This window comes from Chlorocebus sabaeus, chromosome 14 (genome assembly GCF_047675955.1).
Source record: "Chlorocebus sabaeus isolate Y175 chromosome 14, mChlSab1.0.hap1, whole genome shotgun sequence".
In the NCBI taxonomy this organism is placed as follows: Eukaryota; Metazoa; Chordata; class Mammalia; order Primates; family Cercopithecidae; genus Chlorocebus; species Chlorocebus sabaeus.
In genome coordinates this window covers 54,703,181-54,728,637 of record NC_132917.1, presented here as the reverse complement: position 1 = coordinate 54,728,637, position 25,457 = coordinate 54,703,181, and the positions used below count along the sequence as shown (strand labels likewise).

General features: G+C 37.8%; 1 protein-coding gene across 8 annotated transcripts in view; it reads right to left on the bottom strand.

The window, feature by feature from the left end:
* Positions 1 to 25,457, bottom strand: part of EML6 (EMAP like 6) — a 255,703-nt gene that overhangs the window by 147,026 nt on the left and 83,220 nt on the right. For 7 of the 8 annotated variants that reach the window (XR_005243334.2, XR_012095287.1, XM_038006941.2 and 4 more), the window contains exons 3-5: positions 11,864 to 12,023; positions 8,362 to 8,460; positions 5,319 to 5,387 (exon numbers count right to left, since the gene is read on the bottom strand). Coding sequence is in view for 5 of the 8 variants with exons in the window: in XM_038006941.2 (XP_037862869.1) it covers positions 5,319 to 5,387; positions 8,362 to 8,460; positions 11,864 to 12,023 (328 nt within the window). In the remaining 3 variants the exon portion in view is untranslated. The remainder of the gene's footprint in view (positions 1 to 5,318; positions 5,388 to 8,361; positions 8,461 to 11,863; positions 12,024 to 25,457) is intronic. The other variant, XM_073022984.1, reaches the window with a different exon arrangement.

Sequence of the window (25,457 nt, the reverse complement as noted above, 5' to 3'; positions counted from 1 at the left end):
CTTGAGCCCAGGAGTTACAGAGAATCCTGGGAAACATGGCAAAACCCCACCTCTACAAAAATAATTAGACTGGAGTGGTAGCACACACCTGTAACAAAGTTTTTTTTTTTTTTTTTGAGACTGAGTCTCGCTCTGTCGCCCAGGCTGGAGTCCAGTGACATGATCTCGGCTCACTGCAAGCTCCGTCTCCCGGGTTCACGCCATTCTCCTGCCTCAGCCTCCTGAGTAGCCGGGACTACAAGCACCTGCCACCACGCCCAGCTAATTTTTTTGTATTTTTAGTAGAGACGGGGTTTCACCATGTTAGCCAGGATGGTCTCCATCTCCTGACCTCGTTATCTACCAGCCTCGGCTTCCCAAAATGCTGGGATTACAGGCATGAGCCACCGTGCCCAGCCTAAAGTTTTTTTTTTTGTTTTTTTTTAATAAAGAATAAAGAGATCTAGGAAAAAGCTAGTTAGGTATAAGCTCTGGAAAACATTTAAGCTGTTACTGTGAACCCAAACAAACTATTAGACATAAATGATTACTGGTTGTACCAACATGCCTAAGAACTTGCTGTTCATGGCAATGCTTACAGCAGACAATTCCCTTTTTCTTTACACCTCCTCATGCATGAAGATTAAAGGAATTATTTTGTCCTTTAACTTTGGATGTACACCCCCAGCCTGACTTATCTGAATATTTCTAGACAGTCACAAAAAATAGACCCCATTATCTTCAGACTTGATCTACATAAAAGTTTACTGACAAGTCACCAGGTCAGATGGTATAAGGCCCACATGAAACATTCCAAATAGTCAAATGATTCCCTAAAATTGTGATGTTTTCTGCAGAAAATGGCAAATACCTGAAATATTATCTCTTTTTGAGAAGCATTTCCTACATGAAAAACAGTGGCAGTTTAGGGTAGCAATGCATGATTAAATTCACATCAAATGAGGAGACCTTGTTTATCTTCTCCTGTCTCTACCCACAGACTGCAATGCAAATTTTGTTACAGCTGGCAGGTACCTTGAGTTCATCTAGCCCTAGGTGGTCCCTGAAGTCCCTTCTGTCTGACTAGAGACGGCTCAACAGTATCCACAAACCTGGTAGGCTCATTTGCTATAAAACCAATGAAGCGACTGATGCTCAACTGTTACTGTTTTTCAAGCATTTGTTTCATGTAATTGTGATTTGCCTGTTTGCCAAAACATAGGGGATTTACAAATCCGAAAAGGATTTCACCCTAGCTACACAAATTTCAGATGAAAGTATTTTCTTCGAGTACAAAGATTTTGCACTCAATGTATGACTGGAATAATTCAATGTTAAGGTAGGTTTTTTTGGGAAGAAAAGTTGAGGAATCCTGGTAATTGGATATAGAGAATACAGATAGGAAAAATAATTTGCTGAGGTTTGCTTAAATTTATTATATTTCTAAACAAAATTAATAAAATATTGCTAGGTAGACATTCCAGATTCTTTGAGGTAAAAATGCTTGTATTTGCTTAGAAAAAATATCCAAGTCTGCTAAGACGATTAAATTTAAACAGGGTAAGTAGCTCTTGTTTTCAAATAAAATTTCAGAATCTTGTCTCAGCTTTTCTGCTTTTAGAATTTACCGATTTAAAAGTTAGAGTTAACTAAGGATAGAAAGAGATAGGAAGGAATCAGGAGAATTCTATCAATTAAGCAGCAAATCTAGTTAGAACCCAATAAATGTGGGGTTTTCTTTTTGAAAAAAGTTAAGGCAAGGTAGTTCACTAAAGAAATTTCTCAGTGGAAAGAGCTCTATGAGTCAGAGGCTGAGCTTTAATCTCACCTCTGCCATCATTTTTGTGATCCTGGAAAATGGGGAAAGAAATTAACATTATTGTGCCCCTACTGGGTTCCATACTGTTTAATGTAATTATCTTAAATTCAGGAGGTAGTGACCTCTCTCTGAAATAGAACAAATCAATATTAATTCAGCCTCAGGGAGATTAAATGGTTGCCCAGAGTCAAGGAGAGGGAAACAATCACGAATCGAAGTCAAATTCCCACCTAACCCTCTAGGGTCCTGGGTTTCCTCAGCGCTGAGTACAGGATGGACGATGGCTCCCAGGTTAGGGTCCCAAATTTCCAGAAACCCCCCACAGCCTAACAGAAATCAGGATCATCATGAACTCACATGGTTTTTTACTCATGGTTGAAACAATTTTCGTATTTTAGTCTGATCAGAAACTCATGTTGGCAGATAACACATCTTTGACTGATAAAACATTGCTAAGGAAACTATGATTCAATGGCTAGTTTATTTTGTGGCCACCATCTTTCAAAATATTTGTTCCCTAAGAAAACTATGGAATAGGTTCTTTGGTGATGAAAACATTGGTAATCTTGGAACATATCATGAGCCATGGGCCATCCCAGCTCCCCAGTCCCACGCTTCCATGGGTGACCAATGCCTCTCTTAACTCCTGACAGAAGTGCAACCCCTCCCCTAGTTCTGCCTCCCAATCCTTCCTACCAAACTCACACCCCCACCGAGGCTCAGTCTAAGCAGCATCTCCATCCTGACAACGTGCTTCTAAAGCCAGCTGGGATCTCATCTTTATCGATAGAGGGCTTTGATTTTACCTTTCTTCCAAAACGGTCTATCTTAATGTTTTAATGGCTGAACTTCAAGCAAATTGAAAGTAGGGTCTGTTTTTGTTCTTTCATCTAGTACCGACTCAAATATAAAACTGAATGAGATTGTGGTCTTTCAGGTGTGCTGTACCAAGCATAGAAGGAGCCTCCAGCTGCTGCTAATAAAGCAAAGTACCTAGATTTCAGCTGACATTTTCCTAGATTAAAAATATACACATCAGGGCTTGGTACAGGATTATTAAATGTTTATGAAACTCTAAAGTGTTGTGGAATATCTTACACTTTTGAGTAGTGGAACCTCTGAAATTTTTCTCCATTTTTAAATTTCTTATTTTGGAATATATATTATTGTAAAATAATTTTACAATGAAGTATACAAGGGAAAAATTATCCATCAACCCACTACCCAGAGATACTGTTTAACATTTGGAGATGTCCTTCTAATATATTTCCTACATAAAAATGTTTTTAAAGAAAAAGCCACAAATCTAATCCCACCATCACCCACCCACAAAGTCAACTGTGAACTTCCCCACATAATAGATTTTGAATATTTCCCAATATAATTAATCATCTAAATCATAACTTAACGATTGTATAGTGTTTCATCATATGGATGTAACATTTTATTCAACTTCCTAGAGACACAAGTGGTTTCAGATCTTCTGTTTGGTTTATTTCAGATCTTCTATTTGGTTATTTGCTATTGATCAGTTACTCAGCAAGGAGTCAGCTCTTGGTTCACACTTATAACAATTTGCTTGGGATAGATTCTAAGATATGAAATTACTGGATCAACGATAATTGACATTTCTAAGGATAAATATTTCCAAATTTCTGGACCAAAAGACCATTATCAGCTTACCCCTCTCCACCAGCAAGGTTTAACAGTGCTCATTCATGGAATCCTTGCCAAGATAGGGTACTTTTAGTCATAAATTTGATATATTTAAAATGTTCTGTTATTTTAAAATTTGTGTTCCTTAATTATTAATGAGATTTAAACATTTTCATAAATCTATTGGCCAACAGTGTTTCTATTTTTGTCAGTTTTCCATGTTCTTTGTCCATTCTACAGATTTGCAAGAGGTCTTTGCATTTTCAGAACAACCCAGTTATCTACTTCGTGTGCTGCTTATACTTTTGCTAGTTTGCGGTTTCCCTCTTTTTGTGGAAAGAAGGAATTACACAGAATGTTTTAATATTTCTACAGTTGCATCAGTATTATCCCTTATGATGTCTTTGCTTTTATATTTTAAAAAATCTTTCTCCAATTTGAGCAGTTAAACACTTGCCTATATATTCCTCTAGTTATTTTATAGTTTTTGAAACTTACCTCTTTAATTCATATAGACTTTGTTTTAGTGTATAGTATGAAGTATTAACTTTATCCAAAAAATTGATAAATTTGTGCCTACCAGTTACAGATGCTATTATACTCTAAGTTGTCATACATATTAAGGTCTATTTTTCAGCATTACTTCTTTTTATCCAAGTCTTATACCATTCAAATTAAATTCTACTATGCTTTAGTAAATAGTGGTACATATCCTCTTCATGATTTTTTATCCCAAAGTTCATAGTTATTGTCATTATTTTATGCTCCCAGATTAATTTAGGATAATTTAAAGGGAAATTCTGTCAGGTAAAAACAGAAGTAACAGGGATTTTAACTGCATTTCTACCAAATATAAATTTGGAGATGATACATTTGTAAATTTTAGACATGTCCAGAATCAACATTATCACTTCATTTATTCAACTATTGTTTTACATTCCTCTGCAGAGTTTTGTAACATTCTTTAGGTAAGTCTTCCGTATTTGTTATACTTCTTTGAGTATTTTATCATCTGTCCCTTTCTAACCAAGTAAGAATAATGGGAAGGATCGCGAAAAACTAGACTAAAAGAACTGCAAAATAGGAGGGGTTGGTTAGAGGAAAATCTTCATTCATACAGAAATGTACCATTTTTGTACAGAATCCATGCATGCTCTATGCAAGAAGGTAATCCTTATACTCTTGTTTATGAGTTTTAACTTCTATTATTTACAATCCTATAGAGAAAGAAGATCCTGGGCCATATCCCAGGGGTCAGGATAAATTTTTGCTATGTCAGAGCAAAACATGTTGATGCAGTTAATTTTGCTACTTGTGAACAAAATAATAAGAAGCAAATGTGGGCCTACCCAGATGAGAGAGTAGTCTAGAGGAAGACTGGGGCTTTAAAAACCAATGGTCCAGATAGCTTTGTACTGTGAATTTCTCTATTTCCTTGTAGAGCGCAACATGACACCTTTCTTTTAAGGGAATGTAACATGTCAAAGTGTTGACATGCAAATATGTAAATATTCATTATAATGGAAAAACTTACTTCACAACATTAAAATCAGCACTGTTTTAAAACATGCAATCCCACAAGTATTATGAGTCTTCAGTTCGATATTTAATTTACATAAAATTTCCTTTTCAGCTGCCTGCTGAGCACTTCACTTGATTGTCATTACTTTGCATTTCTAAGAGAGAGCCCCATCAGCTGATGTTAGTTTGCTTCAGGAGCAGAGAAACAGGTAAGAGGGCTCTATATTGAAGAAAAAAAGGGTAAAGTCAAGCAGTCTCTCAACATGAAATTATCTATATAAACACCTAAAATTATTTGCACTCAAGGTACCAAAATTAAAAAACGAAAAACAAAAAACTTTACCTTTATATGTTTTACTCCACAGCTAACCACTCTGTTTGGCTGATATGGATCCCAGGAAATATCAAAAATCTGTTCAAAACATTAAAAGTTGCCATGTTGATCATTTGACATGTTTTTGCCTTTTCCAAATAATAGTCCAATTGCCAAGACTCTACCCTAACATTTAGAACACAATGTTACCTGCACAGGATAAAAATGGAAGATTTGGCTTGGAATGAGTCAGGAACTAACATACATGTTATCACCTCATGTCTACTTACCTTAAAGCCTGAGTAGAGTGAGAACTTACCATAATTATTTAAAACAAACTGGTATCATATTTTGGGATAAACAAATGGACAATTTAGGATAAATTTTTGATCAAATTTTTCAATAGCTCTCCACAATGCTAACACTTTGGAGATAGCTTTTCAATAGAAATTTAAAGAATTTTTAAATACTTCTTTTTAACTAGGAAAACATTCAATAGTTAACTACAATTTAATGTGGCCAATAGTCTCTAGCAATCACAGAAGTTAATATTCCTAAACATAAGGCAGAGGCATTTATCTGACACTAATTTAAATAGTCCCTCAGGCTATCATTTTAATCTGACCCAACATACTATTATATTTTCAATTATACGATGAACTGAAAATATATCTGCTACTACTATTTGTCATTCTTTAACAAGAGCTACCAGAGAGTTTGCAGGTAGCTCTATTTCCATTTCAGAGACAAGAAGGAAAAGACCATCAATCCTGAGAATCAAATTGCCCATAGCAATTGCTTAAAACAGGTATTTCCAGGGTCCATTTGAGATGCTGCCATTTAGTGGGTCTGGAATTGGGTCCAGATACCCAAATCTTTAAACAGACTCCAGGAGATTCTGACAGAGGTGGATCCATGGACCACATTCCATGACATGCTGATAGAAAGGGAGGGACTACTTGTCAGGGACAAAGTCTAGACCAGAGAAATAACCTAGACCACTAACTGCTCATCACATATAAAGGAGCAATTAGGGTCCCCGGAAAGAGCACTGAAGAAAAAATACTTGGTCCAAGTATCCATTTCAGCCATCTAAGCGCAGGCAAATCTGAGCACCTCTAACCTTAACCTCATCTTCTCTACAGTGGATTATACCACCTCAAGTTTTGTTAAGGTCAATGAAAATAAAGTATATCACGTTATTTTGCAGGGTATAAAACATTCATTATATAAATGTAATGGATTAAGTATTTTAGTGCCACTAAAATAATCTTGAAGATAATCTTGAAGTTAGCCACAAGCAGTAAATAATTCATACTGGTATCAGTAATAAAGAGCAAAATTTTGTGTGACACAGATTATGGGGTCTGGGGGAACAGTGTTCCAAATAAAGCATTTCATTAAAACATCCTAAGATTACAGACTCAGCACTAGGTATATGCATCCTGGGAAAAATGAACTGAGGTACAGAAACAGCTTTCCTAGTTTCAGCTCCGAATTTGCTTTATTTGGGCATGGTCTGAACAGGTGGCAGCCTGCCATTGGCTGAAGCTGGCTGCCATTCAGCTATTTGTTACAGAAGCATGCACCTAAATTTTCAGTCTGGTTACTTACCAAGCTAGGTTGCAGTTGATTTTGTAGAGATTTACCATATGGAGGGCAGCTGAGGCCAAATTTAGCTTAACAGTAAGAATTTAACAATAAAAGTTCTTTCTATACAAGCCAAAGTGATTACATTAGGCTATTTCTAAGTAAGGAAATTTTACTGGTTTAAACTGTTTGTAACTTTAGTTTTTTACTTTTTCCAAGGTGATAAGATAGACAGACAGTATACTAGTTCAGGTCAAACTATATAAAATGATTCAGAAATAGAAGTAGTAAATGCAGCATAACTCATAAAATATTACATATGAGTATATATATATATATAAGCTGTGAAGTCTCCCCAGGGGATTCTATATGTAGCTAGGATTGGGAACCACTGGACCAGTGGGATACCAGGCCTCTTCCAGTACTGAGGTTCTATTGTTGGTCACTCCTGAGCTTTCTGAAGACTTGATCCTGGAGTAGAATTTGCAACATCTGTGGGGTCTCCTTACAACTACAAACCTCCATAGATGAATGTGCCATTCGTACTTAAAATTTTTTTTAGGAGTTCCTTCTAAGCAAGAGACAGTGAATTTCATGTTTAATTAGAGCCTGATTCTACATCAAGCTTGTCCAACCCACAGCCCAGAATGGCTGTGAATGCAGCCCAACACAAATTTGTAAACTTTCTTAAGATATTATGAGATGATTTGATTTTTAGCTCATCAGCTATCATTAGTGTTGGTGTTTATGTGTGACCCAAGACAATTCTTCCACTGCGGCCCAGGGAAGCCAAAAGATTGGACAGTCTGTTCCACATGAACACTTACATTGTGCAGAAATACAAAACACCTAGAAATTCAAGTAAGACAGTCACGCAAATTCATTGTTTAAACTAGAGAACCCAAGATAATAAAGGAGTCAAATTATTTTAATCATGCAAGACACTGGCAAATTAGATTTCTGACCAGTTATATGTATAAACCCACTTCATCGCCTAAGACTACATGGAATTATTTCTGATCACACTGACTTCAATAGGAATAAGCAGGCCACATTCAATGTTCTCAAATACTACAAAGAATCACAAAGCTGTCATTACACTCATTCAAAATTAAAATGTGTACCCCTGTAATCATATTTTGTGACTCTTTTCTAACAACTAGTTCCATTTCTAAATGAATACGTCTAAACTATACATAATTTCAAATTCAATTCCATTTTGATTTCATAACGTAGTAAAATGCCAGCATCAAAAATTTGCTTTGCCTATGAAAAGCAGTAACAATCCATATAAAGTACTTGATCACCAGAAGCACATTAACACAGTTAGCTGTTAACCATGAAAAAAGAGGATGCTTATAAGTTTAATAGGAAAAATGTATACATGAAAAATTAACTTTTAAAAACATTAGAAGTCTGAGAAGCAAAATCACAGGTCCCCCCAGTTCTGAAATCTGCATAGCTTGATCCAGCAAGTTCTTACCCGGTCAGAATGGCCAGTGGCTGAGGCCAGAAGTTTTCCCTTCCTCCAGTCCCAAATGCAGACTGTGTTTTTGGCATCCAACCCCACGGAGGCTAAACGCTAAGAATAAGAACAATAATTTAGTACCTAAAAGTGATGGGAAAATTTATTGACACTTGAGAAATAGTTACTGATTACTATGGGTTAGGCATTGAATTTCTTATAACAAACCGATTTCTCAAAACCCATCTTAAACCCAAAACTAAAAATATCTCAATAGATGACTTTCCATTAGCATATGCTGAAATTTCAAAAACCTAAGAGCTACAGCTCCTTTATCCTTTTAAGTGTAAGAAACATACAGGTAAACTCTCAGGAAATCTCTGATAAGTCAATAGAAATTACAGAAACAGTACTTGAAGGCAGTATTTGGAATTTTTAACTTAAAATTTTTAGGTAAAATCTTAATGTGAGATTTAATAGAACCCAGGATTCTATAGCCTAAAAGCTTCAAACTGCTAAAATTTAAGGGTTTGACGAATAGAATAAATGAACATTAATTTTTAGTTTTCTATAATTTTACAAGCATTTAAGGTGACTAATATAATCTAAGTAGAAGTAATCTGGTACTTCACCTCCCAGCCTAAATTCCTTGGGTTCAGGTCAGAACCTGTCCTTAAAGGAAAAATAAAATTCAACACACATGATTATATACAAAACCAAAAGTGTGAAAAACAGTCAACAGTCATACCAAAATCAGAGTTTCTTGCAGGATATCACTTGCAAGGAGACAGCATTGTGTAAGAAGTCTGAACTGTAAGTAGATTTGGCTTTTCTTTTCACTTTTAAGTAGCCAGACATAAGACCTTGCAAAATTAACCTCCTTAAATCTCAGTTGTCTCATTTGTACAATGGGTATAGAAAATATTCATTCCTTCTACTTTGTTGGGTTGTTGTATGGGTCAAGTGAAGTAACGTAAATTAAAGACGTTTTAAACATATGGTATTCCCCAAGTATAAGAGCATGTACGTACTGAGTACATTCGAGAGTATGTCTGCATATGTGCACACTCAGTGTGGATGAAACAGCCAGCCATACATGGCTAAATGTATACATGTGCTGTTATGCAGAGATTCTTCAGGTTTCTTCACTAAACATGGCTTCCACCAGGAATTTTTAACGTAACACACATCACTGGGGTTTTTTTTTAATGTGTCCTTAAGAAATGTCTTTGCTGTAATTTTTTAATTGAGGGTTTCAGCAATGGAAATAAGATGTGGTTGTATTTTTATTCATAAGAAAATCTGAATGGATGAATTCCATTCAGCTTATTCTTTTTAAGAGAAGAAAACCAGTTAACACAAATAAGGGCACTGAAGTAAAACCCATATTTCTTGATTGAGAAAAAGCTGAAAGAAACCTATTTTGTTTATCTGTAGTGACAGGTTCCATAGCTACCTGAAAAGCATTTCTATTGCCTTTTGTCAATTGTGAGGTGATGGGCCATTTGTCATTTCTAAATATCATTCGATTCCAGTTAACTCTGTCCAGGGAGTAAGGCGGACCTGAAGCAATAGTCATCAACAAGCCATGAAATCCATCATGGCTAACATACAAGAGGTTATTTCTCTCACCTGACAGTTAAGTACCATGCAATCCACCCCCACCACCATCCTTCAAAATGAAATCTAAAGGAAAATAGTTAGGATTCTAACATAAATTAATATGGACAAAAACTACGTTAAAGCTGGATTTCCCTTTGCTGCATTACATTTTCTTGTGATATTTCAGAACAAATTGATAAAGAATGCTTGCTTGAATAACAAAATCAGATTAGAGAAGGTGCACACCAGTACACACATAAGCATACATTTATACTTGTACATGCATATGGATTCTGACCCACTTCAGTTTATTTAGGAAGCCAATATAACTGCAAGCCTGAACAAATACTGGCATCTAGCTATTGTCTCTTTATGTAGACATACAAGAGAATGTATGCATTAAACTAACTGGATGAGATTACAGAGAAGTAAAATAAAGAACATATAATTCCAGGGGTCTACATATGTAGTGAATCTAGTTCTAGAAAGAAAAATGACTAGTGATTGATGCTCTCTTAAAATAGCAGAAAACAGCAAGTAAATGCTAATTGTTTTTCAAAAGTGACTCAAACCAGGTCAACTCCTATAATCCACTGAATTTCCCACAGACTTTCAGTTAAGCCTCTATGAATAATTTGACAGATCTTTGCATGGCACCAACTTACACATTTAACTCTGAAATTTGTCAAAAATTAGATTGAAGGAATTAACAGGCAGAAACATGGAGGGTGAGAGAGAGAGAGAGAGGAAGGGTGGCACAGGAAACGGAGGCGGTTGAGAAAACGGGGAGAAGAGGCCTGGCCTTAGTGAGGAGATGAATGCAGCCGGAGCCAGCAATGACCCCTCTGTTTTTACTTTTTCTAGAACATATCAACCTATCTTTTCTGCCAAGTATTCCTGTAGGTCAAAGGAAGAAGAGAAAATGTTGTTGGGAGGGATTGGCCAGGCTTTGTAAAAACCTTTGGAGACTGAATCACTTCAATGGGCAAAAGGGTGAGCAGGACACTTTAGGTGGATAGGACAGACTGAGGAAGAGCCCAGAGGTACAAACGTGCAAGGTCTGATACCGGAGTCTTGCAGATTTGTTCAATTCCACAAGGGCACAACGGATAAAAGTCTAGAAAAGTTGGCTAAAACAGAATGCCCACTTAACAAAGTGTGGACTTTATTTACTGGGTACTCCAAGCTCTTATTGGTTTTAAGCTCTTACTGGTTTTAAACAACGCTTTGACACCGTTTTCAGTTGATGAAATGCATTAGCAAGAAATTGCCTGTGAGGAGACTAAGAGGTTAAACTAAGTCAGACATGACATTGACTTATTAGCACTTACAGGACAGTGGCAGAGAGAATGGAAAGGAGAGGATGTCAGTTATTGTAAAGAAACATGAATACCCAGGAATTGATGATAGATTGAATTGGGAGAGGACAGGGAGAAGAAGCTAGAAATGACATCAAGTTAAAGAGTCAAGGATAATCTTCTCAGTGGATTATTAGGAGGTGATGTCATCTTTCGAAATCAAGAAGTACTACAGACATGCTCAGGGCTTGAGGTTTGTGAATAAGGCTTGGTCCAGCCCTTACTCCAAATAGGAAGCTAACAACAGACAACAAAGTAGAATTACTGGGCTATGGTGAATCTGATCAGCATGAATTCGTGACTTCTTTTATGGAGGCTTTTTAACCAGATGGTGGGACTAGGGGAACCAACACCAAGGCCTATCCAGAGCTTGGTGTTAGTGCCACAGCTTCAACGAGGAAAAAACAGGTAAAAAATTCTAGGAGGCTGTGTCAGGAGAACCAGCAAGAGTTGATGGATTTTGAGTCTACTGGCTATTGGTATTATAGTTTTAAGTGAATTGTGAGAAGTCATTAAATAAAACAAGTAAACAAAAAAAAAAAAAAAAAAAAGATACACACCTGTCCATCTGAGTCAAAAGCCAGGCAGGCAACTCCATGTGTATGGACATCTTTAAGAATAGACACAGTCTGGACATTATAGGAATCCCATATGCATATATATGGCTCCTTCCCGACTTGGCCAGTTGCAACAAGAGTTTTGTCTGGGTGTAAGGCAAGGCTGAAAGAGAAAAAGGTTTCTTTTCACATCTTCCAACTGAAGAAAACACTGATCACCTTTTATCCAAATCTGTTTCTCATTTAAATTATCTAACAAGGTGATCTCAAGAGAAAGAGGCTGAACTGTCCCCAAAGTCATTAATTACTTTGTCTAATTGAAATGTTCACTTTAGCAGAGAGGCTCAGCACAGTCTGACAATCTCATTTGGTCTTACCCACTGGTTACCTTGAAAATTAGGCGCTATTGTGATTGTAATTATTCAATTTAAAGTCATCTGTATAGTTTTATAATTGTTTTATGTTGTGAAATTTAATTATTGATTTTCAAAATATTACTTGTTTTCAAGTTAGCTTTTGACTTTAATTTTTTTTTTTTTAATGTTGTTGCTAGGGAAAGGTTCTCTTCTCAGAATTAAATCTGCTTGCAGAAGCGCCGGATACTATCCTCATTAGGATTTCAAAGCATGAAGGGGTCCCAGAGTCAAGTGCTGTTTCTGTGTCTGTTACTATAGATGATACAGTTTAAGTTAAAGTTTCCATTTTACACAGATCACTGTGACACCAAAAAACTACAAATTACAATTGTGGTTTGTATAACAATTTTCCTCTGTAGTTTGATAAAAACGAAACTTCGTCAAATACCAGCTGATATTTTAAGGAGTCAGTAGCCATTGAGAAGTATTTTTCCTAGATGGAAAAAAAAAATCACCCTAATGTTTTAAATTCAGTGTGTACAGATGTTGTGCCTTTCTAAAAAATAGATGTTGGGAATCAAGAGCACATTACCTATATAGGAAACTAGCTCATTGTATAAACTTATGCTTATATAATAAACAGAAATAGAAATTTTCCCATTTCAATTTTCAGCATCTGCTTACACAGTAAATAGAAGTAGACTTTTTTTTTTTTTTTTTTCCAGTTTTTAGCGTGATGTTAATGAGAGTATACGTTCTGACATCAGACACTGGATTTGCATGTTGGCCGCCCTTGCTATCTCTGGTTCTTTGGACAAATTACTTCATCTTTTGCCTCAGTTTCCTCATCTAAAAAGAGGTAATACAGAAAACAGATGATACAGTGAGTCTAGAGTACTTAGCAGAGTGCCTGGCACAGAGTATGATGAATACAAATTTCATCATTTGTGTAATTGGCATTATATATCTATAACCAACATAAGCATGTCTGCGTGAATATAATATGGCTTCCAAAAACAAAATACGTACTTTAAATGCACGTTGGACATCTGAAAAGTGCTCGCTGGAAAATATATCTTTAGGAATCTTCATAAGCAAGTAATACAAAAAGATAACCCATAATAAAGGGTAGCTTTCACAATAGGTGAATGCTAGAAGCTTTGTAACTATTTAAGGTTGTAGAACACTTTGGCATTCAGTTGGTGAGAGATGATTAATTAGAAAGGACCCTCCCAATCTCAATTTTGTTGAGACACACCTGTTATTTCAAAGTATCTAGATGTCCCAGAAAACTGCAAGATTATGGCATGCCACGTTTGCTCATTAAGCTGAGTGGATGGAAGCAGTCTGAAAACCCTGTTTGTTGATAAACCAGTATATTTTAGCTCATTCACTTATTCAACAGGTCCTTATGGACCTACGATATGTGAGGTACAGTACCATAGATATATAAACAGAAATCACACTGCTGTCTTTCAAGGAGCCCACTTTCAGAGGAAAGAGACATGTAAATAAATAATTACAATACGTCAATATATATACACAGTAACATAGAAAGATGGAGGATGGAGAAAGATAGAGGATGGAGTGACCAGCTGTCCAGGACATTAGGGAAGACATGAGTTCATATGACAGACAAGGTGCAAAGGAGATTCATGAGAAAAGACAATGTCCTCCACAGTTTAAGTCTTACAGAGAATGGTAGGAAATGAGATGGGTCAGGCAGGCAGTGGCGGCTCTTGAAAGCTGTCTTAGCCAGGCCAGAAAATTAGGGTACCAATGACTATTTTGGGCAGGACACAGCATAAACAGTTTCATAGTTGAGGAAGGTAACCCTAGCAGTGATGAAATGCAGGGGTAAGGACAGATCTGTGAGGGGTGTTAGGATAGGCAGGGTGGTCAGTTAGGGACCAGGAAGAGACAGTGAGGGAAGACATGGGTAGAAGGGATAAAGAAGAGGAGTCAAGAGCTATTGGGGGCGAGAACAGAGGGGGAAAGGCTTAGGATGTTTGAGACTAAAGGACGAGCTTGGGCACGTTCAAGTTGAAAGAAGATTTTGTGTGGGCAACTGGGTTTGTAACTCACAGAGCCTGGCTATAGTAAAGTTTGCAGCCTATAAGCCTGATCCTGGGAAAAGATGGCCTAACTCTATTCTATTTTTAGTGGGGAACCCAAGGAGACTCCTCAGGTTAGCATCACACCTGGAGTCCTCAAGCTAGGAAGATGATGATTGAGTAGATGGTATGCTCCGTGAGGGCAGGAGCTGTTTTCCATCACTCTAAACAGTTCCTGGAACATGATACGGCAGAGTAAGCATTAACAAAATACTTCAAGAGGGAATGAATGGTGCCAATAATCTTGGCTGCCATATTGCCTCTCCCCCTGCTATAGGCAACAGATTCCACCCAGGGACTAGAAAATAAAGAATGAGCATATTTCCCCTGGATAGCCAGAAACACTTTCAAGAGACATAAATTGAACTCTTTTGCTGTGATCACAGCTTCTGTTTTAAAATCCTTGAGATACTTGGTAGATTCCTGAGATTCTGAAGCATCCAGAAGGAAATAATAAGTCACTGCTCCAGGCAATTGTTCTTACTCTAATCCCATAATTCCTGACTTATTTCAGTTCTTTGAATGAGGGGTTGGGAGAATGGAATAAACAGATTTCAGCAAGTCTTCAAATAACTTACCAGCCTTAGTTACTCAGCAGCGCTATCCCAAACACCTCACATTTTGGATTTAAAGTATTTTTACTTTGGTTATTGTTCTTTTCATTCCTATTGAAGCCCATAAATTTATCACATTTATTAAAAAGTTCACATTGCAATTTTTTTTCTTGCCAGAAGTTCCTTCACACTGTTTGTTAAATCACCTCTTTACAGCCCTTTCTCCAGACTTCCTTTGCCATTTGGGTACATTAAGAAAGTGAGCTTTTTCTCCTTTCATGAGCCAGTCTCTGATGTCACCTCTCTGGCTTGATGCAATATGATTGCTTAGAGTGACTCACAATGTTACCATTTATCTATGTCTATGTCAAGAACAGCAAGAACAGAGAACCACCTTTATTCCCTTTACTATTTGTTACCTTTCCCATCAGCTTCCCAGAAACTTCACTCCTTTCACCAGAGTGGCATGTCTCATCCAGGGCACAGCCAAATGGCATCCATGTGTCATCCAGGGCACAGCCAAATGACATTTACTTCTCTTTTAAATTTGTCATGTCATTTCAAAAGCACATGTTAAGCCTCAAAAAAGGAGAAAAGCTCACAAACTTTACTCATTAGATTTGCAAGAGAATATAAGGTATCAATAATAGTGGAGTTACAGATTTATTAAGTATTTATTTAATAAATAAAATTCCACATATCTTTGGAATTTTAGTTCAGAAGCATTTTAAATGACAGGTGAGTATTATGTTTGAATTTTCCCCATATGAAACCAAATCCATCCTTTTCCACCTATCTCAAAATTGCTCTTTGCTCCTTTCTGAGTTCTCTGAGCCTCTGAAGGCACCCTCCAGCCACACTGTTAGTCAACCAGCAGATTAAAAGGTCAGGTCTTTGTATACAATTAAGGGGCTGTGATGGAAAGAACCCTGTCCCCTGAATTCCTAGGCTTTTTATAAGATCTCATGAGAAATGGCCAACTGTTGTGTTCTCCTACAGAGGACGTCACAGAAGCAAAGAGTACCACCATCACACAAAATGCTTGTTCTACCTTGGGCTTCTTGTCATCCTCTTTACCACGTTATGACTGGATGTACGGACACTATTTATCTCTATTTTAAGTCTGTCTGCCAACTGAGAGTCCGTATATTTAATTCTCTGCTTTTCTAAGAAAACTTGCAACTTTTTCAAGTTATTTTAGCTATGACAACACTATCACAATATTAAAACTTTTAAAGTTGACATCCTTTCATTAAGAGTCTCAATACAATGCAAGTCTCATTCCACACCTACATAAAAAGGTTTGCTGTCACTCTTTTTCCTTTGGTACTCAGTTTATTGCATTTATTGTAATTTACATATGGCAACAAAAAAGGGATCAAGTTTTGAAAGAACTGTTTTTTAATACATAAAGCTGGTTCTGTTGGGAAATCCCATCTTCTGTTACCATAGCAATAGAAAGCACTGCAGAGAAGGACTTTCACCGACCTATCTGGGAGAAGAAATTGATTTCTTTCTCTAGCATGCCAGGAGGGAAAAGCATGTCCTTCCTGATGTCAGATGAGATCAGGAAGATTTCCAAACATCTTGTGTAAAAGAAAAGATGAGAATCAAAAGGGTCATGGAAGGAAATAGCCTTGCTTATGAAATTAAACAACAACAAAAAACACTAATCAATACTAATCGTTCTTGATTCTTTGAGGCAAAAAATTTTATGAGCACTTGTTCCAAGTGCAGTATTTAAAAAATATTCATAATTCTTAAGCCTCATTTCATTTTTACCCAGGCTGCTTCAGCGATTCTGAGTAATAATTTATATGTTTTTTCTTTTTTTTTTTTTAACAAAAAGGTCTCACTAGGAAAGCATGAAAGCCTTCTCCCTCCCTCCCCTGAAGATAACCTTGAGAGCAGCTTTCCAATGTCAGAGGCAGAGGCACATCAAAATTAGGTTGGATTGTCTGAGGACAGAAGGGGAGGTTGCTGTTTTGGGGATTGAAGGGTGAGTGACCCAACCTCAGTGGATGTTCAGCTGCAAGGCAGAAAAGGCAAAGGCAGGCCTGATTTGAACACAGTGGCCTGGAAATAGTGGAACCTCAGATGGGGATGGCTGCATTCCAGTCCCGGTCCCAAGAGATGCGCTTAGTACTTGAGTACCCCACCACAACTGTGATCTCCACACCACAGAGAGGGCCCTGTCTTCCAGGAGGTGGGCTTGGGCAGCACAAACAGGAATGACAGCAACATGGACAAACCACCAAACTCCACTGCCATTTTCCTGAATTATGTGAACCCCACAGAATCCGTATAATCCATGGTCGAGCAGGGGGCCTTAAAACTGGACTTTAACAAGCTTGATGAGTGGTGCATCTCATGAAAATGTGATATAGTAACATAAAGATACGTAATACCTTGCCATAATTTTATGCTATACTTACTGGCATGAAACTATATTCCAGCAATACCTTCGTATAAAAGAATGGTTGAAAACATGCCATACAGTGGCGTGGTTGGAGCCAGCTTCGACTGGCTACCAAAAATTGATTAAGTTTTAGCAACTTTGTAAACCAGTTAATCACAGCCACTGTTAGATATTATATAGATTTACAATTACATAAATTATATTAAAAGCAAAGGTAATACATACTGAAAGCTCATCATTTGTAATTATTTTACTACATTTCATTGTTCTCTATAGTCGTGAAGTTATTTATTGCTATCCTATCTGTATGGTAGAAATACCATAGATGGTGTATTACTACACACCTCTTCCCAACTCCATTTTCAATGATGTCACATTGGTGGCTAGAAGTCAGCCATAGTGGATTACATCACGGAAATCAGTAAGTGCTACAAACCAGGGCTTAATTTATTGTTTTGTTGATTGTCTAAAGAGAGAGGATACAATGTTGATAATGCAGAATAAGCATAAAAGTGTGTCACTCTATAGCTGTTACATTGTAAATACAAAAAATTGAGAAAACATTCTCAATGTTCTCTCACATCATTGACCAACAAGTGTAGTTCCAACGCAAATGTTGGCTGATAGCTTTATTTACATTAATAAAGAAAATGTAAAACATACATATTGGAACCTTAATCATTTGCCAATGATGTGAACAACTTCCTTGCTGAACCAGATGGTAATCAAGAATTTATTCCTCATTTGATTTTGTCAAGTCATGGTTAAACTGCAACCATAGACTGACCACAGATATAGGGTTTAGAAAAAAAGTCAAAAAAAAAAAAAAATCAATGAAAGCATTCTATCAGAATTGATTGGCTGTGTGAAATAAAAAGTATGACATTTTATTATTTGCAAGTTGTGCATTATATATTATTTATATCAGTAAAGTGTATAAGTTTATTAATGCGTATGCATACATTTTTTTCTCCTGGAGAGCTGTTTCAGTGACAAGTGCATCACTGAAACCTGTCTCCTCTACTTACTGGGAAAGAACCATTTCCCATATATCACCTTCAGCAAATTACTCAGCCTCTCTGTGCTCCAGTTTCTCATCCATAAGAATGGGAATAACAACAGTACCTACCTCAAAGAAAGTGGGTATTATGAGGACTTAATAAATCCTAAAGCAGTGATTAAAACAGTAGCACTCAAAACATAGCACTATATAGGTGTATTGTTATTAATTAACTGCCATGTGATGGACCCACATGAAACCTACCCCTCACCCCCAGGAACGGACATTCTTTTTTTTTTGGAGACAGTTTTACTCTTGTTGCCCAGGCTGGAGTGCAATGGCGTGATCTTGGCTCACTGCAACCTCCACCTCCCAGGTTCAAGTGATTCTCCTCCTGCCTCAGGCTCCCGAGTAGTTGGGACTAAAGGCACGTGCTACCATGCCCAGCTATTTTTTGTATTTTTAGTAGAGACAGGGTTTCGCTATGTTGGCCAGGCTGGTCTCGAACACCTGACCTCTGGTGATCCACCCACCTCAGCCTCCCCAAGTGCTGGGATTACAAGCGTGAGCCACCGTGCCCGGCCAGGAACAGACATTCTAAGTCAGAGCAACTCATGTACATAGAAAGCTATAGTGAACTCTCTTTGAATTTAAAAATAAGACTATCCTCTGAGATTTAAACTGATAAAAACCATTCAGAATGGACAAGATCAGTTATTTGAAGATGCCTCCCTAACAAGAAAAGATCTAAAGCAAGAAAAACAGTTTAGAAGTTTAATCCAGTCATGACTGGATAGTAAGAGAACCTGGACTCAACTATTGAGAAAAATATACACATATATACATACATGTATATATACATACACACATATATATACACATACATGTATATGTCAGAAAAAATGTTAATAAAAGTAGAAAAAGTCTTTATAAAAAGGAATTAGAATTAAGACATAATATTGCTATAAGTATAGACATACAAATCAATGGTATAGAATTGAATCCATATACAGACCCACACTTACATGATCAACTCGTTTCCAGCAAAAGTGTCAAGATAACTCATCAGGAGAAAGGATTGTTTTTCAACAGATAGTGCTGGAACAACTAGGTATCCATATGGAAAGAAGTGAACCTTACTCTTCCCTTCTACCATATACAAAAAAACTCAAATTTAAGAGCTAAACCATGTCATTGATAGAAAAAAATGTTAGAAAATCTTTGTGATCTTTGAAAGATAACGGTCTCTTAGAGAACAAACAAACATGAAAAATTAAACAAAGGATAAATTGGACTTTAAAAATAAAAACTTCTGGTCTTTGATAGACACTAGTAGAAAAAAGGAAAAGGCAAACCACAGACTAGGAGAATGAAAAGAAAAAAACAACAAAATCACCAAAACTTCTACCCAGAATATATAAAAATGCTTACAATTTAATAAGAACACAACTCAATTTAAAATATGGCTAAAAGGCTTGAACATTGTCAAGGACAACTAAAATGAAAAAGACTGATAATACCAAGTGTTGCTGAAGACACAGAGCAACTCCAATGCATAGATATTGCTAACACGAAATGTAAAATGATAAATCACTTTGGAAAGTCTTTTGGCAGTTGCTTATAATGCTTACCATTATGATATGGCAATTCCACTCTTTGGAATTTATCCAAGAGAAACAAAAAGGAAATGTCTAAACAAAGACTTGCATACAAGTCTTTATAGATTTATAAGAGCCAGAAATTGGAAATAGGTCACATGTCCAACAAGTGAATGGATATATTATCATCTATTCATGCAATGGCATTGTTCTCAGCCATAAAGAGAAATGGAACTTGTGACATCCACAGCATGGATTAATCTCAAAAATATTATATTGAGTGAAAGAGCCCTGGAGCACTCAGTGGAATACTCAAGTTACTAATACCTTCATCATATGTTAGGAGCCAAGAGATGCTGTTTCTAGTTCACAACCCCAAAAATAAGAGGTATGAAAATATAACCTAAGGCTACAAAGGTAAATATTAAGGGAATAAAAAATAAAATAACCCTCAGGGAGGAGAAGGAAAGTGATGTAAGAATGGTATACCTAAGCTACATCCTCAAGTATCTTAAAAGGAAGTCAACATGTCTAAAGAAAATAAGAAATAGCCATTAATCATACTGTTTTGAGATGTGGAAGTAACCACCAGAGAGAACAGTCATGAAAATTAGAAGTGTTCCTTTGAAAAGTAGATTGCAGATAGGAAAGAGTAGGGCAGGGGCAAATTTACATTATAATGCTTTCTGTAATTTTGTATCTCCATTGTTCTGATACAAATATAAAGATTAAAACAAAAGTGATCCTGGAGAAATAAAAACTAATTAACTTACACAAGAAGGCATCTGTTGGTTTAGAAGTCTTCCACAGGCAGGAAGTGGGAAGGGTTGTCTGATGGCTGTATCAGATTTATCAACCCCCAGATGTTCTCATCAGTATAATTGCTAAAAAGAATTTGATCAGCATGGCTAGTCTTACAGTGCATTCTCTGAAAAAGAAGAAATACTGCCTAAGACTGTAACACAACAATTTGCTAATGAGAAGTTTCACTAATGAGAGGGGTCTATGTGAAACCCAGCTTTCTGGAGCTATTCATCCTTTTCTCCTCCTCTCTTTAAGCAAGGAGTATGACTCAAGCATTGAGGATTATATCTGGCAGAAGTCCTGGTAATTTAGGATAATTAAATATGCCAGTCATGTGTTTCAGTAAGGTCTGATTAAATACTTTAGAGAAGTCATTAATGAATCCATCTGGTCTAGTGGCTTTGCCAGATGGCAAAATGTTACTACCTCTATCTGTGCTGCTCCTGGAGCATTCTACCTCTCTTGTAGTGTAGCACGCAGTCATTTTCAGGGTAAGTCTTAATTCGCTAGTTTATACTATCAAGGGATTTGGAAGGTGAAAGGCAAGCCTAATATTACACCACACCAACTGAGCCACAAGATTAAGGCTGCATTAAATGGCCTATCATTCTACTGTTGAATTCAAAGTGATTTCATCATTTCCAGTTCCTCAGAATGTTCTGCCAAACATCTCAAATGGTACCCCGTCCATGAGTGGAGAGTCAGCACCACAGGCAGAAGTGACCAGCTGTATTTCACACACACAGGAGGTAACACTCTAAGAGGAGGAGAATTTCAACTGTTTCAAAATTGAAATCCGGGAATTATTTTCTCCATGTGGACGGTCACTTAAAAACAAAACTGGCCACCTGTTTAAATATAGAGTTGCACAGCCTCGTGAAAGGTGCATTAAAATGGCAGTCTTCAGGCCGGGCGTGGTGGCTCACGCCTGTAATCCCAGCATTTTGGGAGGCCGAGGCGGGTGGATCACGAGGTCAGGAGATCGAGACCATCCTGCCTAACATGGTGAAACTCCATCTCTACTAAAAATACAAAAAAAAAAATTAGCCGGGCATGGTGGCGGGCGCCTGCAGTCCCAGCTGCTCGGGAGGCTGAGGCAGGAGAATGGCCTGAACCCTGGAGGTGGAGGTTGCAGTGAGCCTAGATCGCTGCACTCTAGCCTGGGCAACAGAGTGAGACTCTGTCTCAAACAAACAAGCAAACAAACAAAAAAACAAACAAATAAAATGGCAGTCTTCAAGCTGTTCTGATACCTTGGTCATGCAGAGTTCACCTTTAACTTAACAATTCCCTCATCAGTTTGGTCACAATGCAAGGCATTCTCCAAAGCACTGACAATGGCAAGTTTAAGATAATCACTTCACTAACTGGTGCCTAAGGCAAAGGCTTAAACAGAAGTGACAAGAAACAAAAGGGGCTTGGAGCTGCTAGAGGAGGGTCTAGGGTGGCTTGACAAAGGTATGAAGCAAAGATAAAGCAGAGAAAAAAGCACAATGTTTTATTACCACCGTCAACCCCTAAAAGCACAATGTTTTATTACCACCGTCAACCCCTTACCCCTCAATTGCGTTGACCTGCAGCTGAGGAACAGGGCTGAGTTGAGGTCCTATTCTTTTCTAATGAAGCCAAGTTTGACTAGTGGACCAGTTTAGTTGGCTTTGATCATTTATGTTCATGAAACTTGCTTCCAAGGGCACTTCCTGGCCATACGGAAACTACAGACACCACACTATGGCAGCTCACACTCGGAGCTCTGGCTTTTGCTTTGCTTTTGTGGGTAACAGCACCCCCCGCTTCCCCTTCAGTTTCATTTTGTTCCTCTTTCTTCTGTCCTGTTTCCCTTTCAAGTTTCTTCTCTTTCAACGAGGATCATATGTAATATTTCATTAAGCATGTCTGTGTTTGTTTGGAGGAGTAAGTGGGCAGGAAGGAGGGGACCTGTGTCACCCCAGTCTCCCAAGTTTCCAGAACTGGAAACCCATCGTTGACTGTTGCCCATTACCCTCAGTTCTGCAGTTTGCATTCACTCACTGTGGAACTATCACTGAACTTGGCATAAGTGACTAATTAAAACCTTTTTAAGATTCCATGTGTAAGAGTGTGTCTCTCTAGCGAGCAGAGAACATGCTGCAGCTTTCATCTGCCAAATGGGGTAAATGGGAACGCTCAGCACAGGGTCTGAGACAGTGGGCATTCAAACAGTAGCCATAAGTAACAAGGCCTTTTATCAGAGCAACTAAATAATAATAATAATAATTATTATTATTACTACTACTACTACTATTATGAGACGGGGTCTCACTCTATTGCCTGGCTGAAGCACGGTGGCATGATCACAGCCTCGACCTCCCCAGGGCTTATTGATCCTCCCACCTCAGCCTCCAAAGTAGCTGGGACCACAGGCACATGCCACCATGTCTGGTTAATTTTTGTATTTTTTTGTAAAGATGGGGTTTCACCATGTTGCCCAGGCTGGTCTCAAACTCCTGGGCTCAAGTGATCTGCCCGCCTCAGTCTCCCAAAGTGCTGAATTACAGGCGTTAGCCACTGTACCCTGCCTACTAAAATTACTACCAAGTTAAAAAAAATTCAAACTCTTAGAAGTACGAGATAAGTTACTTATTGTGATTTTTAGATGCAGAAAATAAAAACTTCATTTCATTCTTTCTTGTATCAGGGGCATTCATTCTAATTCTGCCATCAGTATTTTAAAACTCTGTCATCAGTATTTTAAGAGAATGTTAGCTACAAGAGGGCAGGGATTTTACAGTCTGTTTTTTCCATTGATGAACCCTGGAACAGCACCGTGCCTAGCCTCTAATGGACACTTTTATAAATACAAGTTGAATAAGTTGACATGTATAGCTTCAGATATCTGAATAAGAGTAAGATGGATGCCAAGAACATATTCAATGACACAAGCATCCTTCATGCACAAAATTCCTGTCACGAACTCTGCAGACAAGAAAGATCATGAAAAATACCACTTATTCTTGATATCAGTAGTTTAAGAAATAGTTATCCAGATGACCAAAATCAGTTTTTAAAAGTGCCATTCTGAGAAGTGATGGCATGACATTTTAATACATAGGGCTTCATACTTTTCTAACCAAATTAGGTACAAAATAATAACCAGGTTTGGGATGTTGGTTTTGAAAAATTACATTAGACTCCTTACAATAGTTTGGTTCAGAAGAAAATCATTAAATGGAAATGAAAGGGCCTTTGAAAGCTAATAACACTGCAAACAAGCCTAATTCAAGGTCACTGATTTTCCTTTGTATTTTAGTTCAACAGAAATGGTTTCATGGGGAAATAGATTCATCCATATTCTATTATTTCACAAAAAAAAAGACAAGCATGCCCTCCTCAGAGCTGGCACAAGCAATCCCAGACATCACACTGGGGAACCAAGCATGAATAAACTCCTACTTTGACACAAGTATCCCTTCAGAGATGGTTAATTCATGTAAGCATCACTTTAGGCCAAGGCCGACCCAGCCCACTTTACATTACTTCATATTCTCAGACATGTCATAGGAAGCAATTTTCAACTCCAATGAGAAACTTTTTTTTTTTTTTTTTTTTTTTTTTAAGACTGAGTCTCCCTCTGTCACCCAGGCGGGAGTGCAGTGGTGAGATCTCAGCTCACCACAAGCTACGCCTCCTGGGTTCACACCATTCTCCTGCCCCAGCCTCCCGAATAGCTGGGACTACAGGCACCTGCCACCATGCCTGGCTGATTTCTTATATTTTTAGTAGAGACGGGGTTTCACATTAGCCAGGATGGTCTCGATCTCCTGACCTTGTGATCCGCCCGCCTCAGCCTCCCAAAGTCCTGGGATTACAGGCGTGAGCCACCACACCCGGCCTTGGTGAGAAACTTTTAAAGAAAAGAATTTAATGTCCAGGTCTAAGTAAATGCAAGGAAAGAGATAACATGAAGGGTAACTTTATTCTAGCTCCTTGACCCCTAATGAAATTGGAGTCTGCCATTTACCAGCTCCTGTTCCAGAGGCGTCACATGTAAGATCAAATTTAATCCCCAATAAGGGTCTGGTTGGGATGGAGTTGAGGATCCTACATGTCTACTATACAGAGGTAAGTAACACTTCTGCTTCCCTTCTCTTCCCCCATATTGGTTTTCATCCACAGAAAGTAACAAAGCTGCTTGGGAACCAAGAAAATTACTATCCAGAATGGTGGTTCATCCATCTACCCATCCAAATACCTCATGTCCTAGGGGTTGGAGCCAGGTGCAAGGAACGTAAGCTGTAGTAAGGGACAACTCCCTCCTGAGTGCATTCACCATGCTGGAGGGTGCCGTTACATCCCTGAGCCAGCCTCTAAGTCAATTCATGCTTGTTTTGGGAAAAATAAAAGCATCCGTGTGGGTGGGGTCTCTGAAGACCGATTATTCGGCCACCACACCCAGCCAAAACCACAAGTCTCTTTATAAAGTGTACCAACCAGTTTGCTGGACATTTTCACATTCGCTGTCCTTTTAATTTCTAGCAAATGTCAAAGAGCTCTATCTAGTAACAAACTGAGCAAAGATTCAAAATGAGTTTTGCCTGCTTCTGAAAACTTGGGAGCTAATTTTACCTCTCTAATCTCAATTTCTTTTCCGTTATATAAGGGGTCAGTAAACCTTCTATAAAGGGTCAGAAGTATTTACTCTTTGAAGGTCACATGGTCTCTGTTGCAACGACCAAATTCTGCCATGCTAGTATAAAAGTAGCCAGGCATAGC